Here is a 23,207-nt window from a genome sequence, read left to right on the forward strand (position 1 = left end):
TCCTGCCGCTTGGAGTGTGGCCAGCAGCTGTGGCATGGCTCTGGGCAGCCCAGCTCCGCTTTTCAGCCGCACACATTGCCCACATTTGTGCTGCTCCAGGTTTTTTTCCCCACAGTTTTCTTTTTAATCCCTGGATTAAAAAAAAAAAAAAATAGAACAGCACACACATGGGCAGTGAGCCCTTGCAGTGCAGAGAACCGCTGACTGTGCAGTATGTGGTGCTGCATGTGTGTTTGCAGATATGTTTGTGCCACAGACCACATGGCTGCACTTGTCTGGACACACCCAATGAGAGCAAAGACCTTGCTGACAAGAATCTTTTTTTCCCATTCCACTCACCTTATCCTGAATAGTTTTAAATTATTGATCATCTTCTAGGAATCTAGGAATCTCTTAGAGCCCTTTGAAGTAATGACCTCTGTACCATGAATTAAGTGGGGACCAAGTGGCACTCATTTCTAGCATGGAGGAAGATAACAATTCAGCAGGTTTTGTGCCTACTTACTGCAGTGCAGGGGCAAAAAGTCAGCTCCATTCAATCACGTGAAGTCCTGCAACACCTCCATTTCAGCAACTGTTTGTTTGGGGAGAAAGGTCCTTTAAACAGGTTAAGTCTGTTGAAGAATTCTCTTTAAAAAAAACATAAAAGCGATAAAAATGCCATGAAAATGAAGCATTTTATGCAGTCATTCTCTACTTCTATTGCCACTTCCCCTCTATCCAGTTTGTAAGCCACCCAAATAAAATCAGGCAAGGCCTTTCCCACAAGTGCAGATCATATTATGCAGATCATAATATGCAATTTTACAACATGTAGTTTTTATTAGCCCTGGAGTTTCTTCTGTCCCTTACACCAGCAAAGTATCAGAAGGTCACTTTCAGAAGTCCTTAGTCCCACTCACTGAGTGGCCTAAGCTACACATCTCCCATGAAGCCCCTTTACATACAAGGCACTCCAGACTTGTCAGAGTTACATCCCAAGTAATCCCTACTCATTTTACCTGTTCCTCTTTGTGTGTGTGTGTGTGTGTGTGTGTGTGTGTGTGTGTGTGTGCGCGTGCGCGCGCACTCCCCCTCAGACCATATAAGTTCATATTGGGCCTCACACGAGTCCAGTTGAGCTATGCTTAACAGTCATGAAGGGACAGTGAGCATAAATGACTTTCTGCCACTTTTATGCCACCCAATATGAAAACTAAGTCCTTGGCTTGTGCAGTCTTCTGCACAAATTAGAGAAACCTCAGCATTGGTCTCATTTTTGCTCAGCCTTTCCAGTGGGCCTCTCCAGTTGGTGGGGGATCACAAGGCTGGGATATGTACTGCCCATGCTGCTCACTTCAGCACTCCATCAGGTGGTGATGCAAAGCCAGCATTTCCAGCTCTTCATCTTCTTGAGATTCTATTAGTTGGGAAGAATCCTTAATTGGTTTGTGAGGTGTCTTTGTGGTGCCAGGGCAGTGACAGAGCAGCACAAAGGCATCATGGCAAGACTCTGGAGGGACGGAGAGCAGAGTTGCTCTGAAGCCAAAATTATATTTATGCATAGAAGCCAAGTAAAGTTCTACTAACAAGTGTATGCATGCAGAGTCTGCAGCTGTGATTTATGAGACTCCTTTGAAAATACATCTGTTTAGTGTTTGTAAATCTGTGATGGGGGGAGGTGAAGGGGGAGAGAAGGCCTCCATCCTCCTTTCCAGCCTTCCTCTACCCACTCCAAGTTCTTAACAAATGACATAGTTTTAATAAGTGTGTTACTGGAAAAAAAAAATTAAACCCCCCATTTTTGGCAAGCCATCTATCCTCAGTGCAGCCTATTGCCCAGAGAACCATGCTGTCCCCAAGGATGTAGTTAGTTAGCAGCAAGGAACTGCCAGGATGGTGCCAGCATTTCTCACACTAGTAACTATTTGTGTGCATGTTTTTTTAAATGCTAAACCTTTATGTGGCTACATTTGTTTTTGTTTTATTCCCTGGGAACTGCAGCAGGTCCAGACACAACCTGCTTAGTGCATTACCGTGCCCTTGGCTCCTCCAAGATATTTATACCTTCTCACAGCTGGCAACTCTTGATGGGGCATTGTTTTTTCTCTTGGTCTTTGGGCCTGTTTGCATGCCTTCTGTTCATGCCTGGGAGCACCACTGGGAAAAGCATACCCTACTCTTGCACACACCAATCTGAGACAGAGAGCTTAAGAGTGGCTCTTGGTACGTGCTCAGGGCAGAACTAAGGTGGTAACTTGACCTTTTTTATGTGATTTGGTACCCAGAGTTTGGGATAAAGTGTGTGGGACACGCTCCATAGCACCACTGCCAGGTGCAGCACAAAGCCAGTGTAGACATTCTCTCATCTCTATAGTTTTGCATATCCTGTTCCCTAGGCTTAGCCTTTCTTCACCTCAGCAGCACCTGTTGATTCAGGCCTGTCGTCTCACCTAGACTTGCGAATGAGGGAATGGAAATAGAGTCAAAAGTCAAGGTTCAATTGAATTATTATCATGGGTCTGACCACAGACAATTAGCATCCATTTGGGCTTAGACCAGCTGTTTATCTTAAGAGCTAAAGGCCTGGTTAATCATTCACGCTGGAATAAATCCACAGTTACTCCAATAAAGCAATGTTGGCATAAAGCGAGTGAAAGACCAATCAAGCCACAGACCAGGATGGCTCTGGAATATATTGTTATTGCACACCTTGTATGTGTCATATGGAAGCAAGTACACATGTACATATGCACACAGACTTATATGCAAATAGGATAGTACATAGACCTGATATATTACAATCATTTCAGCACTGTGTTGGGTACAGAGAAACGCAATGAGCCTTTCTTAGTATTTTTAGATGGAAGAGCTTTCTTCTGGTAAAGATTTTCAACTGAACAAAAAAAAAGCAAGCTGCAGATTCCCAAAGTTTATAAATGCTATATTGTAGCTCAGTATTTTTTTAAACAATTTGCAGTTTCCTCCCTCTGTATTCCTCAGTTTTTCCATCTACAATGTAAGAATAATGATATTAACTTTCTTTGTAAAGTGCTTTGAGATTGACTGATTGTGCTGTCTCAGACCCAAGTTTTAGGGTTGGTTTTTGGTTTTGTTTAGGTTTTTTTTTTCACTAAGCTACAAGTCTGGTCCAACTGTCACTGAAAAAAGGAAAGATTTCCATATACTTTAGTGAGAGGTAGATAGGGCCTTGACAACCAGTCATTGCTGGGAGGCTCAAATATGAAGCCATTACAGCTCAACTCCAGCTTCAAGTGTGAACAATTAAGTATAAGGGAGACAACAGCAATACCCAGACACCCTTGTGGGTTCATAATTAAAATAATGACCAGAAAATAAGAGAATGCCATGTACAACCTAAAATGCCAGTAATGCAAATAACAAATGTAAAGCAGGAGGTTGGAACTTTTTACAAATGACAGGCCACCGCTCACAACCCAGCCGCCACCATAGGCTGCCAATCCCCTACTATTCCCCAGCCAACGCTTTGCAGAGGGTTATTTTGTGACACCCCTTCCCTCCCCCAATACAGCCTCTGCCAAAAATTGTTGAAAGCAACAATTTGGAGCAACTAACTTGGTGGGGGTGGTAAGCAGGAGCTGCAGCAGAGGGCAAGAAAGCAGGGAGGGTTGAGGCAGCAGTAGAAGATTGTTGTGGTGTTAGTAAAACATGAGCTGGTTTGTGGGCTGGATCCAGACTCTTTGTGGCCCACAGGCTGCTAACCCCTCGTCTAGAGAAAAATCACCAAGTAAAAAATTGGGCCAATCAAACTATAAAAACAGCCTTTAAACATCTTGGGTTTAAATGCTTCTTCAACCCAACTGACATTCTCACTAAGTCTTTATCATTTTTTTCATTATTTGTTTAGGATCATCCATGAAGATGGTTTCTCTGGAGAAGACGTGAAGCAGTATAAGCCTGTGGTCTATAGCAACACTATTCAGTCACTGGCAGCTATTGTCCGCGCCATGGATACTTTGGGCATTGAATATGGCGATAAAGAACGAAGGGTAGGTTAATATCCAATAAAAATTGTTGACTTCAAAATGCTGACTTGGAGGAACAAGTAGAGTTTGTGTGTCATGAGAAATGGCATATTTGTACAATCCAACCAAAGCTGAGAGACGATGTTCAAACCCTTTAGCTAGGCAACTGCATAAATAATTTGATCAGTTTTGTACAATTGCCTGTACAAAGGGCTAAACAAATAGATTTACATAGCCATCTATTTCAGCTGTGATAATTGTATCATTGCAGACACAGCTGTGATAATTGTACACATACCTGCATGTCTAACTGGTATGAAATTGTGCTCCTATGCACCTCTATGGGCAGAGAAGTACAAGGCCTAACTGGCAGAGTAACAGGTGTCCAAAATACAGGTGTGACAGTAGACACTAAGTAGATATTACACCAATGAGGATTTGCTTGAGATAAAAATTGCCACAAAATATTCCAGAAAAGAATGTTCTGATAGTGTTCAGTTACACTCCCCATGCCTTGGAAGGGTAGAGAGGAAGTAGAAGTTATCTTACATTCATCTATACAAAAGTTTCTTGTGTTGAATTATCTTTTGTGTTTTCCACGTGGATTCATCCAGTCTGGTGTTGAAATAACTCTACTCCAGAATGGAGTTTTACTAGAAAAGAGGCTTGTACGGATGGATACATGTAGCATCTGTAGCACTTTGAACTAACTCTTAAGCTGATGACAGTCAGCCCAGTGCTATCCTACTACGCATAACTTTACACCTGGATTGGCCTGTGTTTTCTTGCACGGTTTTCTTTTGCTTCTCCATTTTTCCCAGATGTCATTAATGCCTTTAAATCAGTCAAATATGCCCCTTTGTAACTCAGCTCATGATACATTCACCCAGAGCCACATACCTTGAAGTCATGGCCTGTGCTTCTGCATGGTCCCAAGTAACCTTTGCTTCACTGGAAAAAATCTCTCTTTAAAAGCGACTAACCCCTTTTCTCTCTTGTCCTTGCATATATTGTTTATTAAGTGACCACAGCATGTACATAAAAGCTTCTCATTTAGTAACTTGTAAGGAATTGAACTAAAAAAAAGGAAAGAATTAGTTTTCCAACCCAAATCAGGAGCTGAGCTGTTACCATGGATACTTTGTTCACAAAAAGAAGGTCTTAAGTTTCTGTTTTTTCCATAGGGTGTCTGTATGTTTTATACTATAATTTACAGTATAGAAGATATATGCTAATAGAAACCTTGTGAACTAATATTGATGGCTTTGAAATAAATATGTTAATCTGATGATTACCCAGTGACTCAGCTCCAAATAATGCACGTATCTTGTCTTTCCTAAAAGTCTATATGCAGGGGAGAAAAAATCATTCTGTCTGATAAATAGCTTATGACAGATGGTTTTAAATGTAAAATTGATTTTTTAATGCAAAAGTCCTAATTCTGTAAGGTAAACTCATCAACATTTAGGTACTGACTTTACCAACTAATGTAGGTTCTCAGTAATCAGGACTATGACTAATGAAAAACTGCTGCCAGAAACCGTTTGGATAGTATTAAAAGTTATGTCAGTTCCCATTCCTATGGATAAGGTGTCAAATGTACCACTGGAGGATTCCTACTGCACTGAGGGGACTTCACTTTGGTATGTTAGTAGTTTCATAGTTGGTAGGGTCGGAAGGGACCTGAGGAGATCATCTAGTCCGACCCCCTGCTTTCTCCACCTAGGTTTTTGAATCATGCAAACGCAGTTGTCCCAGCCTCCTGCAGAGGGTTTGGGATTGAGAGTATGGTCGGGGGTAGAAAGGTAAGAAAGATTTATTGACTTAACAAAAACACAACTACGCGTAGTAACAAGACAAACAAAAGCAATTCATGTCAGCAACTTATCGGCAGTCCCCTCTGATGCCTGATACACAGCAAGCTTCTCTTTCCATGAAGTTCAGTGAAGTCAGGCATCCCTGAACAGCACTGTCCAAAGGGGTACTGGGAAGGACCCTGGAATGCAGTCCTTGGGCTCCTCGAGGTCCACGGGCCCACTGATCCAGGCAACAGCTAACTAATCCTTTTCACAGAACTGTATCTTCCTTCTGAATGGTTTTCAGATATTTCAGCCAATTTAAAGCTTCTGAGTGGTTCTGATAACGTACAACCACTCAGATTCCTTTTACTTCAACTGTCCTTAGACTGACCAATTAGCAGTACAAGCCTTGCATTCCTTTTATAAGGTAATTTTAACTACGCCACAAGGCCTTACTACTTCAAGACTTTGCTAAATTTACTAGGCCTTACTTTATACAAGGCCTCACTACATCTTAATCTTTAATTAGGCTTTTAGCAACAACATATAGCTTAATATCTAAACAAATATAGAAAAACACTTCATCTAATCTTCATAGGGCCTTCAGCAAGCACCTGTATCACACAGACATAATTTCAGCTGTCACACCCTCCGCTAGTTTGTGTCCTTTGTTTCTTGTAACTCCCGGGAGTGCTCGGGGGAACACGGACTCTCTCAATGCCTGCTGGTCCCCCTTGACTAGTTTGTAGACTGCCACTAGATCCCCTGTCAGCCTTCTCTTTTGGAGACTGAACAGGTTCAGGTCCCTCAGCCTCTCCTTGTAGGGCCTGCCCTGCTGACCCCTGATCATGTGGGTGGCCCTCCTTTGGACCCTCTCCATATTGGCCACATCCCTCCTGAAGTGCGGCGCCCAGAACTGGATGCAGTACTCCAGCTGTGGCCTGACCAGTGTCGCATAGAGGGGGAGGATCACCATTTCCATTGGTCTCCATATTTAGTCTCCATTTCCCTCCTCTCCTAGGAAGCCAAATACAAGGACCAGCTCCTAATCTCAGGGGCGGAAGCACTTGTGCTGTAGTTAAAAAAAACCTTGTCACTTGCCTTCAGCGTACTCAAGGACCAGCCTCAGCTCCCTGTACCTCAGGAAAACAGTGTCATGGTAACAGGAAACAATGGTTTACTTGATTATTACTAAGGATATGACTACATGAACAAGGTACCATACAGCTCACCAGCTACTCCACAGTAACTGCCTATGTGCACACATTTACTCTGCTGAAAATGCCAGGTAGTTTATCCTGCTTCCACTGAGAGATCAGTTACTATGGAGATGATGATAGACTGCAAGTTCACATCCTAGTTTACCTCCTGGTAACTTGCTCAGTTGTGGCCATGCCCTAATTCGTCTCCTATTGCCAAGTCTGGGACAGATTTTCAAAAAATTGTATAGATGTAGTTTCATGCATGGATGCTTTTGAGCACAATTTGAATGTGATGTGTACAGAAATGTAGAGGCTGCTTTAACATCTCAGGCCAGAGCTAATTTGCCCTATAGTTATATGCCCTTCTCTTCATGGTCAAATAGTGGTAGTCCTTACTCTGCTGAAACTCCCCCTGATTTCAGTTTACTTCTAATGTTCAGGTCCTTGAAAAGTGGGGCTTGGTCTATCTATCCACTTCCCACTGATTTTGTTGGGGTGAGGCTAGGTCTTCAATGCTCAAAAGCAGTGGTTTTCTATGAAGCATGGTCTGTCATTATTTATATCAGCTCTTGGATATAGCTCAGAAGAAAACTCTTTCTGAAATAAATGTATTCCTATTAGAAACTAATGCTCAGTCACACTATGTAGTATTTAGGTCTGCAGCACTAAGTATGTGGTGAGATTTTGGACCATGATATTTATCTCAACTGTTCCCCTCTTACTAGATTCAGGTGAATCTAAATCAAACTTCTTGTCCCATTGTTATTTTCCCAATAATCATGATAAGAAACCCACAAGAATCAAATCTAAATTGAATTCAAGTCACACATTTGGTTAAAATATAGTGTTGCCTAGTCAAATGGAAGATTTTTAAGGACAGGTTTTCTGGATTCATTATTTAATGTAGAGCAGGAAAAGGGGCAGAATTATTTAATGTGGAGAATCTACTAACCTCCTCTAGAGCATCAGATATTTTCAATTCCTTCTCTGGTATTTTGTGGCCTTAGAAGGCACTCCATGAATCATTCTACACTAACTGCAGGAAAGAAGTTTCAAGTTTATGTTGAAGTCTGTTACACAGAGATAAGCTACCTGCTGGTGAATGGGTAACTGCCAGCGGCTTTTAGCTTAGTGGAGTCTGGTGGCTTTAACATCAAATAATGAGGTTGATTCAATTTGGACTTCTGTGTTTTACCCTAGAGTGACTCAGTTGATTGTAGTGTAGGTACTGCTAATTGACTCTGGTATAAGCAGAGTGACCTAGACAAATTGGAGCACTGGGCCAAAAGAAATCTCATGCGCTTCAACAAGGACAAGTGCAAAGTCCTGTACTTAGGACAGAAGAATCCCATGCACTGCTACAGCCTGGAGACTGACTGGCTAAGCAGCAGCTCTGCAGAAAAGGATCTGGGGGTTACACTGGACAGTAAGATGGATGTGAGTCAACAGTGTGCCCTTGTTGCCAAGAAGGCTAACAGCATACTGGGCTGCATTAGTAAGAGTGTTGCCAGCAGATCAGGGGAAGTAATTATTCCACTCTATTCGGCGCTGGTGAGGCCACTTCTGGAGTACTGTGTACAGAAAGGATATGGACAGGTTGGAGAGAGTCCAGTGGAGGGCAATGAAAATGGTTAAGAGCCCAGAGCACATGATTTCTGAAGAGAAGCTGAGGGAACTGGGTTTATTTAGTCTACAGAAGAGAAGACTGAGGGAGGATTTGATAGCAGCCTTCAACTACCTGCAGGTTGGTTCCAAAAGATGAAGCTGGACTGTTCTCAGTGGTGACAGATGACAGAATAAGGAGCAATAGTCTCAAGTTGCAGCAAGGGAGGTTTAGGTTGAATATTAGGAAAAACTCTCTCAATAGGAGGATAGCGGAGCCCTGGAACAGGTTACCTAAAGAGGTGATGGAATCTCCATCCTTGGAGGCCCAGCTTAACAAAGCTCTGGCTGGAATGATCTAGTTGGGGATGGTTCTTCTTTGAGCAGGGGGTCGGACTAGATGACCTCCTGAGGTCCCTTCCAGTCCTAATGTTCTATGATTCTATGATCAGCATTAGGCCAGTTGTGTTCAGATAGTATAAGTGTAAGATCAATAAGTAACATAGCATGAAATATTTCATAACAAAGCCTTAATTTCTCTTAATACATTTCAAAATAGTCCTTCATTCTCTGTTCTGTGTAGGGTACACAGCCTGTTCCCTCAACCCTATGCTATTCCATTTATTCCTTTTTCTTACTTACCCCCTACAATGATTTTTTAGAATCTCTATGGAAAACCACATTCATTTTCATCTTTTGTCAATTGTACAGCTATTTTCCTGATTTTAGTTATGTCAGTGTGATGCAAGAGCATAAGAGAGTTTGACACCACTAAGCAGATCGTTTATCTAGTTCACAATGAAGACTGCAGATGGTTGTTCTTTGAAGGTGTGAGTAAGTCCTGCATTGACCCTGTATACAGCTGTGAATTTCAACCTTTGACATTGAAAACTTACTTTTTTCATTTATAAAAAGTGATTGAGAGGATCTAGACTTTCATTACTGATGTAAGAAACTAATTTATTCTCCCTCTCCAGTCATCTCCACCAAATACTCAGATATACAAGATCACCACTGCCCATACTGGCCCCCCTCACTTCCATTAAGCCAAATACTAAGGATAGAGGAAATGTCATAATGAATCTCTCAGCTTTTGGCAGTGAAAGAACACAGAAAGTACCAAACAAAGGAGGGATTCCTTTGATTTATTGGCCCACTATCTCTGACATTGCTAATGCGAGACCCTTCAGAAAAAGGGGTACTAGCACTAAAAGGCACCCTAATTGCATAATATACCTTGCTGAAGCTATTTCTTCCTGACCCCAGATGGTGATCTGCATCTGCCCTGAAACAAGAAGATTAACGGCCATTGAATGTTACTTTAATTAGCCTTGCTAAAATGGTAATTATACTGGAAGTTCATTTAAAAACTTACTGGAAGGCCATTCCCTTAAGGCATTAATGGCTTGCTGAAAAGCATTCAGGACTTGAGTTTCTATCAACTTCAGTATGATAGGACTCAAGTAGAGTAGTTCCCAGGAGAAGCTCAGCAGTAAGTTATCAGGCCTAAGATATCAGTCTGAACTTGAATATCTTTCTGTGGTTTGAATGCAACAAACCATCTAACTTGCGTGAAACAAGAACAGTGTTACCATGAGTATTATTGCTCATGCTCAACACAAGAGTCCAAGGGTAGGAGGAATTTTCTTCTATAGATTCTCTTTGTTAATAGCTCACCGTAACCATCAGGATTATTAGGATATATCAGGAACCAAATTCTGCCTTTCCTGACATATGTGTAATGTAGCCGACACCAGAGAAATCTCATGATTAACTGAGGGCAAGATTTGGGTCTTTGGCTTCTTCAACCGCTGTGGTTGACCTGTAGGGTTCATAAGTATACACTTCATCATTACCTTTCCAGTTGGATTAACAGGCAGGAAAACTAGTCAAGATTCAATCTATTAAAGCCTGTGGATGTGACAGCCAATGTAGCTGAGAAATCCTCTTTTCTTTTAATTTATTGGTGAAGTTGTGTAGAGGAACTTGAGATCTGAAGTTAGTAACCCAAGGAAAAAATCATTACAATATTTGTATCTGACCAAATAATTAGGAAGGATGGAAAACTGACTGTTTTTCACCTACTGCTGTTGGGCGAAACAACTGTGTGAACTCTACATTTAAACATCAAAGCTATTAGTCATGATATTTTGCAGTATAAGTCAATGCTGACCATACAATAAAATTCTAGAAATGACGTATGTTCTCCCACTCATCATAGAAATATATATTTGTGGCTAACAGTAGTGTAAGTAGGGTGGGACTAGTGGGGCACCAGTCCCTGGTGCCCACTATGAGGTGGTGTCAGAATCCCTGCCTCCCAAGAGTCCACCACAGCAGGGACAGCCCTATGCTACCCCTGCCCCTGTCCAGCCATAGGAGCAGCCCCACACCCAGCAATGTATCTGGAGAGCAGGGGGCAAATGTGCTTCCCCCTTCCCAGGAGTTTTTTTCCACAACAGGCACAGCCCTACACCCAGTAGTGTATCTGGGGAGGGGAGAGCAAACAGGCCCCCAAGGGTGACTCCCAGAGAGCCCACACTACAGGGTTGCTGTTCCTCTTTTGTCAGTGCTGCTGCCAAGCTATCTGCATAGGGAAGACACACTACAGAAGCAGCGGCAGCCATAGCAGCTGCATTCCCTGTGCAGACAGCTCAGGAAGGTAAGACTTCCCTTACCCTCACCCTCTATCGGGTGACCACCTTCCTCCACCATGAGTGCCAAATTAGCTTGCTATGCCTCTGATGAACAACCTAAGAGAACCCAAAGGCATGTGCCCTTTAGTATTCCAAACCATATGTAGTATGTGTATGGGTAGGCAAATAATATTAATGCATATACACATATTCATGATTTGCACATATTTATTCTTGTTTTCGCTAAAAGAAAATGAGGGATGTAATTGTCTTTGAGGATTTTCATTTGCATTAGAAATATAAAATTTTCAACGAAAACTTTTTTTGTTGTTGGAAAATCCTGATTTGAAATGTTTTGCAGAAACATCAGTTTTGACAAAGTGTCATTAGGGAGGTTTCTTGGGTTCAAGATGGAGTTCTGATGAATTTCCTGTCCCTTGCTCATGAAAAATTTCTAAAAAATCCTAGCTTCCTCCTGATACAGAATAGAGAAAGAGTGGACATTTCCTTAAAATTTTCCAGTCAACAGGAAAATGATTTCCTGCTTTGTTCTACAACAGTTTCTTTAGAGTTGTTACAGAATGACACATAAGATGTTTGGTCCTTCAACTGGAAACTGTGTAAATATGCACTTAACTCTTTAAAGAAGAACGCTTATTGATCAAATAGCAGGATCTACCAAGTTGTAATCTAACAGTATACATTATGCCTGCAGTGTCCAATGCTGGGGCAAGGCATGGGACAGTAGAGCTGACACTGCTGGCCAGAAGCTACCTGCAGGTGGCCCTGGGAGCTGACACGCCTGGTCAGAGGCTGGAGCAGCACCCCGAAGCCCTGGATGGGGTTGTCTAGGCAGCTGGGCAGCAGCACAGAGGCAGGCAGCGGCACTGGGGTGCAGGCAGGCTGGTGAAGCTAGCCTGTGGCCTGCCCAGGGGGCACAGGGCCTGGAATGGCCTCAGGTTCCCTGTTTGTATGCCCCAGGGCTGAAAATGTCTGCAGGATTTTAAAGCCTAAGGGAAGGGCTGCAATAGAGGCAGCCCAGCCCTGGGGTAGGAGGGGTTCCCAGCCCCGAGCCCTGGGGCTGGCCTCAGGCCGGCCCGCTAGTGGCTACCCCAGACAGGTTGTGGGCCAAATTTCAAATATCAATGTAGGGCATCCAGAGGAAGCTGAGGTCTGAATGTCTCCCCCTCTTCTTCACATTTGTATTGCACCAAGTTAAACCTCCAGAGTACCCTCAGTCCTCTATACTTAATGTTGGTGTAGTCATGGAAGTACAGTTTGGATAACCCCACAAGGAAGTCACCTGTGAACTGCCCCTAAAGGAATCTACTTTTAACTCATACAGTAAGATGTCAGAAGACAAGCAATTTAGCCCATAAATCAGCTAACAAGAGAGAATACATTAAATATAGCAAGTGACCCCAAGTTTTAACTCCAGCCTCTCTCATGCCTTTCAGCCTCTCTCAGCTGATATGTTACATCATTACTTAAACTTCAGGTAAATTTGCAGGTTTGTGGTGGGGGAAGGAATGCAGAAGCAGCTCTAAAGGAAATCTAACACCACCTTTTAAGTCATCTTTTGCATTGGCTGTTTTATACAGGGCAGTTCTACAGGGTATAAGCTTCAGAGGGTAAAATTGCTTAATGATTTTGTTTCAAAGTAGACTGTCAGAATTCCAGACAGGACTTAAACTTCCTCCATATTGTGTCGTATCTAAGAAAGATGCTCTTCCACATTCTGTAGCAGGCCTATATAGCAACTATAAAGAGAGACTTGCTCAAGAGTCTCTTCCAGATTTTACTGAGGATTTCTTCCTTGTTGCTTCAGGACATTTGTGAATTTAATTTTGTTTCAGGCAGGCAGTTGAATTGTTATGCCAGACGTATCACAGTATTTTTTATTTTATTATGAAAACTTTAATGTATTACTAACTCTGGACAGAATACAGAGCTAATAGACAGTAAAGCCAACTTATAAAAGTCACATGATAGTAGAGCTATTACTAATAAACAAACATCAGTCTCTTCCCAGTATTTATTCAATAGATCAATCTTTGGAACCTATAAAGAAGCCCAGTTTTGATATATGTAGGGGGAAGATTACAGATAGGCCCCTTTCCGACCTATATAGGCCTAGTTTTATCATTAGTATATCAACAGTTATTTTCTGTTGTAGCCTCAGGGAATTTCCACCATGAAAAGTTTCACTATGACACTTTACTTGGGGCTGCTGTCATGTGATACCCATCTGGCACTCAGCTATTTCAGAGACAGGTGCCCTATATTTAGATTGATTTAGAGCTGTATTTTTGTCTCTATGCCAAACTTACCTCCCCGCTACGCTCCCTGCTTTGATGAGGTATGTTTCTGTAACCACCATTCTCATTTCTGAGAAACAGAAAAAGATAAAAAGAGGCAGCAAGTTTCTCAGGAGGAAAAAGGCACTTATTATTTTCACAGTGTCTTGTTGCTATGGGTAATATTTGTCTTGGTCAGGGAAAGATTTGTTGTCACTGGCTGAGGTGGCCAACTTTTTAGAAATGTGTTTTGTTTTGTTAAGAGAAGAATTTAGAGGGAGAACTGATGATGAATGATGGACAGGAGAAGTTCTGCATGCACAATGCACACCCCAAGCTCCCCATATCAAATACAGCAAGAATCTCCCCAGCAAAGCACATTGAGACACATTAGGTTAATGTTGTTCCATCCTTGCCTGCCCCCACCCCATAAGTGCCCTGAAAATGCTGGTCCTGAGAGAAAACCTCTGCTATTAAAAGGAAAAAAAGCATTCAGATCAGTGCCCTGAAAAATCAATGTAAAGATGCTGAAGGGTTTCCTCGGAGCTTGCAAGCTCAATCAGGGTGCTTGCACTCTTGGGACAAGAATCTGCAGCAGGCTGTGCACACAGAATGCATGCACATGATTGGACAGCTGTAACTCCAGTGTGGGTAGCCCGAGAAAAGAGGGGAGACTAGCTGGGGAGAGGGTAGCTGAAGCTGTGCTGAGAAGGGCTGGTTCTGAGGGGAGGACAGTTACTTCTAAGAGGACTACCAGCAGAAGAACTGTTGCTGAGTGAGCTGGTACTGAGGGCCGAGGAGCCACCAGCTACTGAGTAGCCAGGATTGCCTGGTATCCTTTACTAAAGGAACAGGGGTTGTGCAAATGGGTTCCTCTCCCCATTCTTAAGATCCCTGGGTGCAGAGAGTCACTGAGTGGGAATCAGGGACAGGGGCTGCTAGAGGAGGTTCTCCGGGAGAGCTAAAGAAAGTAGCAGGGAATTGTGGTTGTGTGGGAGCTCCAGCAGAGAGCTCAATAAAGTACAGGTTTCCCTCGATTTATGCAGTACGTGCGTTCCTGGAGAACGGCACATAAATCAAATTTGCATAAAGCGAACCCACTTTACAGTGTAACAAATAGGGATAGGTTCCCATGGTGGGGAGGGAAGGAGGGAGGGAGACTGGGACTAGGGAAGGGGTGGGGGGAGGGAAGGGGTGCCACTCCAGGGGCTGCACAAAGCAGCAAAGCAGAGAGAACAGAGCGGCACTCACCCCAGCCCCAGCGGCCCCGGGAGCGGCTGGCGCCAGTTGCCTGCAGCCACCGGGCTGCACTGTGCCACGAACTCCCCAGGGCTCTGCCTGTCCCCACTCACCCCAGCTCTTGCTACAGCAGCCCCAGCCAACACTAGCTGCCTGCATCAGGGCACGGCGCCACCCAGCAGCTACAGGCAGCTGGCACCAGCTGCTCCCAGGGCCACTGCAGCCAGGGCTGGGGTGAGTGCCACACCCTGCACCACCCAGGGCTCCATTTGTCCACACACACCCCAGCCCGTGCAGGAGCAGCTCACACCAGCTGCCTACACTAGGGCACAGCACAGCCCAGGAGCAGAGGTTCTCCACAACAGACAAGTGGAGCCCAGGTGCAGGGGGGATAGGCAGAGCACAGTGCAGCCTAGCGACTGCAAGCAGCTGGTGCCAGCCACTCCCAGGGCTGCTGCAACTGGGCCTGGGGTGAGTGAGGCCACGGCCCTTTCCCCTCCCCTCACAGACTTACCTGCTTGGGGCAGTGTGGTATCTATGCTCATTGCACAAGAGCAAATTTACCTTGCATATAACGAATTATGGGTCTCAATATGCTCATTGCATAAGAGCAAATTTGTATATAAAGAACCTGCATAAATCGAGGGAAACCTGTACAGCGAAGAAGGGGCACTCCAAGTGCCAAACACAGGGGAGCTGCCTTGGGGAAGTGTCTGGGGAATGGTGCAATTGATTGCAGACATCCAGGAAAGGGTGGAAAAGGGCAGAAACCCTGGTCTCTGAAGCAGCCAGACCTGAGGTCCTGACAGGCACCCACATCTTCTGTCCAGATGATGGCATTGCCACGCCTCTTCTGAGGCAGAGCGAGTTCCGCTCCCCAGGGCTCCACTGCAGCCTCTCCACAGTGGGCTACTTTGTGGTGAGCAGAGTACCCCACCACAAAGCCTGGCTGATTATAAGTTGCCTGAGTGTTAAAGTTGATAACATAATTGCTTTTGCAAATAAGTATTTGCTTTGTCTGCTGGTATAGATTATTATTGAGCTCATTGAAAATATTTTGTTTGTTATTTATGGGATGTTGAATTTGTCACTCTCTTGGTTATTATTGTAAATAGTTATTTAGTGTGTGGTCTGGTGCAGGGAGGGGAGGACCACAGGAAAGCACTCCAATGAGTGGTGGCTCCCAGCCTGTAGAGGAATGGGAATAGACCGAGACCTATTGGCACCCCAGGATCCCAAAAATTTGGACATGGCTGTGGGTAGCTCCTCCACCAGGGTTACATCAGAGAGCACATTATAGTTCTATTTGCTGCAGGATATAAGCACTCTTTTAAAAAGAGAGATCAAAGCACAAGGCATAGAAACTCCCTTGCCTGAGACATTTCTCCAAGGGTACCAAAGACCAGATTCCCATCACCCAGAGAGGCACAACAAGGAGCTTGGTATAATGTGACTTTTCCAGAACAACTCTGAGATCTCCCAGGTGTTGGCCAGCTGGGGCTATGGATCCACTAGGGTGAGGACCACAGACTTTTGTTACTCTGCACAAAAGAGGCAAAAGCCATTCTTGCAGGTTTCACTAAAGCATTTCCTTGATATGTCCCACTCTTCTCTCCCTTAATCCCTGCACTATCCAGCAATGGTATAAAACAAGCCCTTAAGATCTCCATGGCTGTACTTTATAAAATAGGAAAGTTGGTTTTGTGTACCTTCTTCTGGTAGGTGTGCCCCCCAATATACTTCGGTGAGTTGTTCCATGGCTTCTAGCAAGAGTGTTTTCAAAGCAGCCATCAGAGTAAGTACATATAAGGTCACTGCCATCCTTGATATGCTTGACCTGCTTTGAGTCTAAAGCCAGCTGATTTGCCCCTTGATTTTATTTTCTTGGCTCAGTCTTCTCTAAAGAAGGCCATATGTGAGAGGCTCAGTAAAATTTGTGCAGAGCAAAGAAATCATGAAAGCAGAGAGCAAGCTGTTGGATGCTTGAAGAGAAGAATAATTTGGTCTTGCAGGAAAAGGCTGCTCCATGATGTCTGGGGGGAGAATTACTAACCAGGTCAATATACAGGCTTACCCCCAGGACAGAGCAGGTTATTTCATTTAACCAAAGGGGAAGATACTGTCTTTTTAGGGCTCAAGAGATATTGCTGTTTCCAAAGATTAATAAAAACAACTGAGTAGAGTTTAGAAAACAAGATGGATTTGCAAGGAGGGAATGGCAAGTTCAGCTTCTTTTCAAGAGACCTAGAAAAGATCCTCAATTTGTGTAAATTAATGCAGTTGTATTGACTTTAGTGGAGCAGTGCTTGTTCACAGCCAACCAAGAATTTACCCCTGTGAAGTTCCTGGTCATTTAGATGGCATGGAAGAACAGTAAGTAGTGTTGGCTTCAACAACAGCAGAAAGAAGGCACTGATGAAAGAGATGCCATGGAAATGTTTACAAGAATTAATATTTAAAATCAGCTAGTTGGAATCTAGGTGCACTTAAAGATGTTGCTACTGAAAAAAATAGTAAATGAACTTTGTAATGCACACGGTGCAAGTATAACATATCTAGGTTTTAATTTTTTATTGGGTTTTTGTTATGGATGAATAATAATGGTTAGGATTAGGGCTATATAAACTACCCACACAGAATCCCTTATGCATTCAAAATTAGATTTACAGAAGCTAGTTTATAAAGCTGTGAAGAAACTCGGTCCCCTCCCTCACCTCCTCCTTTCAGGATAATCCCAGTAAAGGAAAAAAGATAATCACCATACAGAATTCCTCTGAAGACCCAAGAGAGCTAAGAAAGGTGGGCAGGTCTTCACGGCCCTGAAGACATCACCTGGTGTGTATAGAACAAGGCCTGGAGGGAAAGGGATGACAGGTACTTAGGCATCCTTTTGTGTGAGATGCAAGGGTGGGATGGGCATTCCTTGGAGTGAACCAGTGAAATGCAAATAGTAACAGCTGAATTACAAGGCAAACTCCACTGGTTTCAATTCCACACCATGTCCAACAGCAATATCTAGGATTTAACAACTTCATCTTGGGCTGGAAATTGGGTTTGGATTTTTTCTCCCTTAATGGTCGTTGTTGGGAAGAATGGAGCTGTTTAAAAATCAAGACTGTTAGGACTAAGTTGCCATGGTGTTGCTAGGCCAATACCTAACCTATACGCTGAAATCCATGAATTAATCACAGGGAATCTGCTGAGTTACACAGACATCGGAGAGGGATGTAGTAACATTTTGTCATTTACTGGTGGAAAGGCAAGCCCCTTGACCAGCCAATCAGTGGCTTTGCAGGCTATCCAGAGATTGTATTTGTGGACTAAAAGTGATTCCAGAAGGCCCAGATAAACATTCCCATTGATGTCTTTGTTCAGTCCTTGCCTGAGCAAAAACCTTAGGATTTGGCCAAATCCCAGTGGGCTTGCGGGGTCCCTTGGTAGGAAGGACCCTATCAGGGTATTGAAGTCTATTGTCTAGAGGCCCGTTTGGCTAAAATGATTTCCATGCTTCTCCTGAGGGCTGGGGTATATGATTAACAACCCAGAGGTTGCAAGTTTGAAGCTATAGCAGAAGGACTCGCAGCACAGCCACATCTGCAAATTATTCTAAATACCTTGTTATAAGAACAAAGATACAGGAAAGAAGAACGGATCCTTCACTTTTATTAAGAACCTCAGGAACAACGAATGCAGGTTTCCTTGTTTGTTTTCCCCTAACAGGCTGCATTTTGATTTAGGCTCATATTTTTTCAGTTAGAACCAGATCCAACTCCCATTGGTGTCAATGGAATCACTTCCTTTTACTTTTTAAGGGGAGGTGGATCCAGCCTACAGACTTTAGTCAATGCATGTACAAAGCAGCATGTCAGCCTTCACAGAAATACAGCCAACTTCAGGAGGAGGACTTCTGTTTTATAACACACAGCAGTGATTTAGAATAAGCAGTAAAGAATGCCATGCCCAGCTGCAGCGTGGAGTTAGATGAGCAAAATGTAATTACCCTCGCTGGCACATGGCCAGGATACTGGGTAAAAAGGCATTATTCTTATGGAAGATGCTATTAGTATTATAGGGTGTATATAGAAGTGCTCCATGCACATTTTACAGCACTGTAATTTAGAGCACTTTTTATAGAACTATAAAGTTACAGTGCTCTTAAACATGACAGAAGTGCAATGTTTGGTGGCAGGGAACCGGGGTTCTGAGCCTCCCAGCACTTTCCAGGCTAGGAGGCAGGGGGTGCCCTACAGAGAAGCAGCTCTGGGCAGACTCCAGCCTACGGAAGTTATTTAAAGCACTTTAGGTTGCTAAAGTACTGTAAAATATAGCACTTCAAATGTAATACCTGATTTAACAGGGGTTAATTTAAAATGCTGTACCCATTTTTAAAGTGCTGTAAAGCCATGCATTTCTGTTAATTCATGGCAGTAAAGTGCTTTAAATGGCAAAAAAGCAACTTCTGTACACACCCATAAGGACTACAAGAGGTAGCACATTCAGCAGCACAGGGCTCCCTAATGACATATTACAAGGCATTGGTTCAGTGCATGCCTTCATGCATTTTCCATGATGTTTCAGCTAAGATGGACATAATGCCAACACTAAATTACCAAAAGTCCCATCAGGCTCTTCTAGCACTTCACTTTCATGTGGGGTTTCCATGTTTCAGCTCTTTAAGCAAGTGGAACAAGTTAGAGGAAAGGGATGTCATTTGATGATGTCTCCATGAGACAGAAAGCACAGTGCTGAAGCCTTCCCCAAAGTCCATCCATTCTTGTGATCACTGAGTGAGAGGCAGAAACTACTTAAGTAATCCAGAGGCCTAACAACCAAGGAGTACACACTGGGCAGTGGCAGCAGTGGCAAGGGCTGGATAAGCTGTGGTGGTTGCAGTGGTTGGGCTTTCACCCACGACAGCTGCTATTCTTGTGCCATCTGTGAGTGGGCACTAGGGTCCGTGCCCCAGTCACCCACAGCTGGTTACATTACTGAAGAAATCAGTCATAGTTTAAGGCAGGAGAATCCTTATGTCTCCACTGCACAAGGCATTGCTTCGGGCTATGCAGCCTCCTGTCTATCTCAAGTCAAATCCTGTAGCAGCATTTAGGGCTCAATTCTGAGCTTGCATCTGCTTTACACAAATGCAGCACAAATAACTTCAATGGTGTTCTTCCGCATTTGTGATTCTGAACTCACTCCTGAGGCCAAGCTTCAGGGTTCTTTATGAAATTCGCTTCTCCCCCCCCGCCCCCCTTTTTTTTTTCCTTCGTCTTTGTCTTGGGCAAGGAGGAAAATTCAGATTTTTATCTGTTGTTCTTAAGCCTTTCTGCATCCTGCCTCACCTAAATAATATTTGTAATAATACTGCAAAGACTTTCCAAAACATATGCATCCAAAATGGTGGTCTGGCCTAACAAGCCTGGAAGTCATCTACAGGTATGTCTCCAACCCATTATCCTTGCTGATCAAACTCTCTCCATCCTTTAATCAGGAGAGTCCCTGGAGGGACCATGACTGTCTTTTCAGAGTGATGAGCTGTACTTATGGCCTGGGGCAGGAGCCTATCCCATGCTGATTCATTTGCCTTCCTCCTCTATTCACTCTGCACAACAAACTTGTGCAGCTGTTGTCACATTCCTTCAAGCCTCTTCTCTATAGTCTAGCTGCTGTCTCCTGGATGAGGACAGCCTGGGTTGTCCATCTCAATACTCCTGCTAAGATTGTTTCCTGCCAACTGGCCACACCAAGAGCAGATGCCTTACTCAAGATGTTTCTAGTCCTATATTTTGTTTGTTTTATTTTAATCACAGCATCTTAGCTTTTTTTTGTCAACAGTTTTATCAGAAAGGAACTTAAAATGAAGAGCAATGACATATGTGCCTGGGAATGAGAGAGGGCTCACAAGCCTTGCATTCATAGGTTCATCTTTTAAATGGCATACCTATGGCATGAATGCCAGAGACCCCAGCATGTGTACTGACCCATTGTAAGCAGCATGGCTGTAGCAAGTGCTTCAAAGAGACTTAAATGTAGAGGGGATACTGACATTACTGAGCAAATTTAGAACACACAGCTCGGAACAAAATCACAGACGTGATGTTTATGTGGGAAACTGAGAAGTGGTTTTTGAGGGGAACGCTGTAAGGGAGGTTTGACAATGGGCTAAGAAGAAAGGAACAGAGCGAGATAGACAAGATGCTTGATTTTGATATGATACCAGTAGCAGCAACCTCTAGCCCCTAATATCATGTTTATATGTCTTCTGTCCCAACCCCAAGTCCACCCTTGACAAAATACACCTTACCAACTTTCTCCCACTCAGGTATCCTTAATCTCTGGTGGCTAATTATAAGTCACTCAAAGCAAATCTTAATGTCCCCTCAATCCCTAACATTAGTCTCCCAAGAGAGCCTGTGCAGGGCCCTAGGGCACCCACTGCACCACTCTGAGCCATTCACTCTGCTTAACTGCCAGTCTTTGGCATGTTTGAGTAGAAATGAGTGGATGGGATTTATGTGGTCAGTGATGAACCCAAGCTCAGGCAGAACACTGTATAGATACACCATAAGATGCCAATCAGCCTGTACTGCGTCACTCAGGTTTGTTCAAATAAATAGAGGTAGAAGAGGACTGAGTCTTGCTGTTTTATTCAGTTCAACATACCATTGCCCTAAATTACAACTTTTAAAATATGGTTTAAGTCCTAAAAAGTCTCAAAGGCTAGGCTGAGTCCCTTGAGCCTAGCAGTCAAACCTGTGCATTCTCTTTGCTGTTTTAATGAATCCCTTACTCATTGCCAACTAAAGAGATTCTAGAATCAGGACTCAGCTGACAATTTAGTTGATGATGTGCAATCTAAAACAAAAACAGCTTGCTTTTCTGCAGCTGCAATATATTGGTTCTGTATTGCTGACAAAACTAATCTTGGTCAGCAAGGAAAGAATATATGATCCTTACATAGGGAGAAAAGTCTCAATACAAATGCCTTTGTCTATATAGTTACTTTAATACAGGGGAGATAGACATCATACTAACATCTCATGGCTATAAGTTTGGGCCTGGGTTGCACCTGTGGGTAGAATTTGGCTCTGAAGGACTGAGCCAATTAAACAAACAGGCTGTAGGAAATTGTAGAAACTGCCTTCTCACCAAATCATCATTTGGAGCTTGTGTTGGGCTGAGTTAGTCTTGGTCCCCCATTGCTAGGGTATTTAAGAAAGGCAATCAAAGAGATTAAGACTGGTAGGGACTTTAGGAGGCCTACTCAGGAAGCGTGTTCAGACAAGCACAAAGGTGCTTCTTGCAGCATCTCAAAGCCCTTTGAGACACTGCAAGAGACACATGTGGGAACAAAAAAAAGTTCCCTGTGCTGCAAATTTGCAGGGTGGGGGCAAAATTAGACCCCTGCAGCTCCCCACCCCCAATGGCTGCCCCGCCCAGCCCACATGCCTGCATTTGTGGACGCACTCAGGGAGCACATCCAGATGAGCCTGCACGTGCCTCTTGCAACATCTCAAACCCCTTTGAGACACTGCAAGAGGCATGTGCAGGAACAAAAAAGCATCCCCTGCAATGCAAATTTGTAGCAGGGGAGCAAAATTAGACCCTGGATATCCAGGGGGTCAAACAATACCCTGGGGGGGAAAAAGGGGTAACCTGAGGTAACCGGAGTCTTGGTTCTCCACAGAGATGCTCTGGTAGCCTGCCAGAGCGTCTCTGTTGCTGGCCCTTTCCCCGGTCCTGAAGCACACTGCCTATCCGATGCAGGCAGCGTACAAGCTGCAGGGACCTGGACCCGGCTTCTGCCAGGTAAGAAGGAGATTGCGGGGCTGGAGGAGGATGGAGGAGACCTTCCCCAACTCCCTGTTTGTTCTCCCCACCCCCTGTTTGTTCCTCCCATCCCCCGTTCATTCCCCCAGCTCCATGCTCACTCTCCCAGCCCCCTGCTCACTCTCCCAGCCCCCTCACACTCACCAGCAGTAGCAGAGAAGGAACAGGAGGCTGGAGAGAACAGGGGAATGTCTCCAGCTCATTTCCAGGGGCTTGTCTCCAGCCTCCTGCTGGTCTTCAGCCCCCTGCTCATTCCCTTGCTCATCTCCAGCCTTGGGAGGCTGGAGACAGCAGGGGAATGAGCAGGAGGTTGGAGACAGCAGGGGAATGTCTCCAGCCCCTTGCCCATTCCTCTGCAGTCTCCAGCCTCCCGAGGCTGGAGACAAGCAGGAGAAGGAACAGGAGGCTAGACAGCAGGAGGCTGGAGACAAACCCCTGAAGATAAGCTGGAGACTTCCCCTTCTGTCTCCAGCCTCCTGCTCATTCTCTGCTACTGCTGCTGAGTGTCAGGGTGGGGGCTGAGAGATCAAGTGGGGAGCTGGGGGAATGAACAGAGGGTGGGGGGAATGAACAGAGGGTGGGGGGACAAACAAGGGGCAGGGGAAATGAGTGGGGA

The 23,207-nt window shown here is 44.2% G+C and overlaps 1 protein-coding gene across 1 annotated transcript in view; it reads left to right on the top strand.

Annotated features, from left to right (window-relative positions):
• The first annotated feature begins 3,348 nt into the window (after nt 1–3,348).
• GNAO1 (G protein subunit alpha o1) overlaps nt 3,349–23,207 on the top strand; it is a 204,675-nt gene continuing 184,816 nt past the window's right edge. The window contains exons 1-2 of the mRNA XM_014523006.2: nt 3,349–3,368; nt 3,869–4,010. Coding sequence (XP_014378492.1) covers nt 3,349–3,368; nt 3,869–4,010 — 162 coding nt within the window. The remainder of the gene's footprint in view (nt 3,369–3,868; nt 4,011–23,207) is intronic.

This window comes from Alligator sinensis, unplaced genomic scaffold, assembly GCF_000455745.1.
Source record: "Alligator sinensis unplaced genomic scaffold, ASM45574v1 scaffold260_1, whole genome shotgun sequence".
NCBI lineage: Eukaryota > Metazoa > Chordata > Crocodylia > Alligatoridae > Alligator > Alligator sinensis.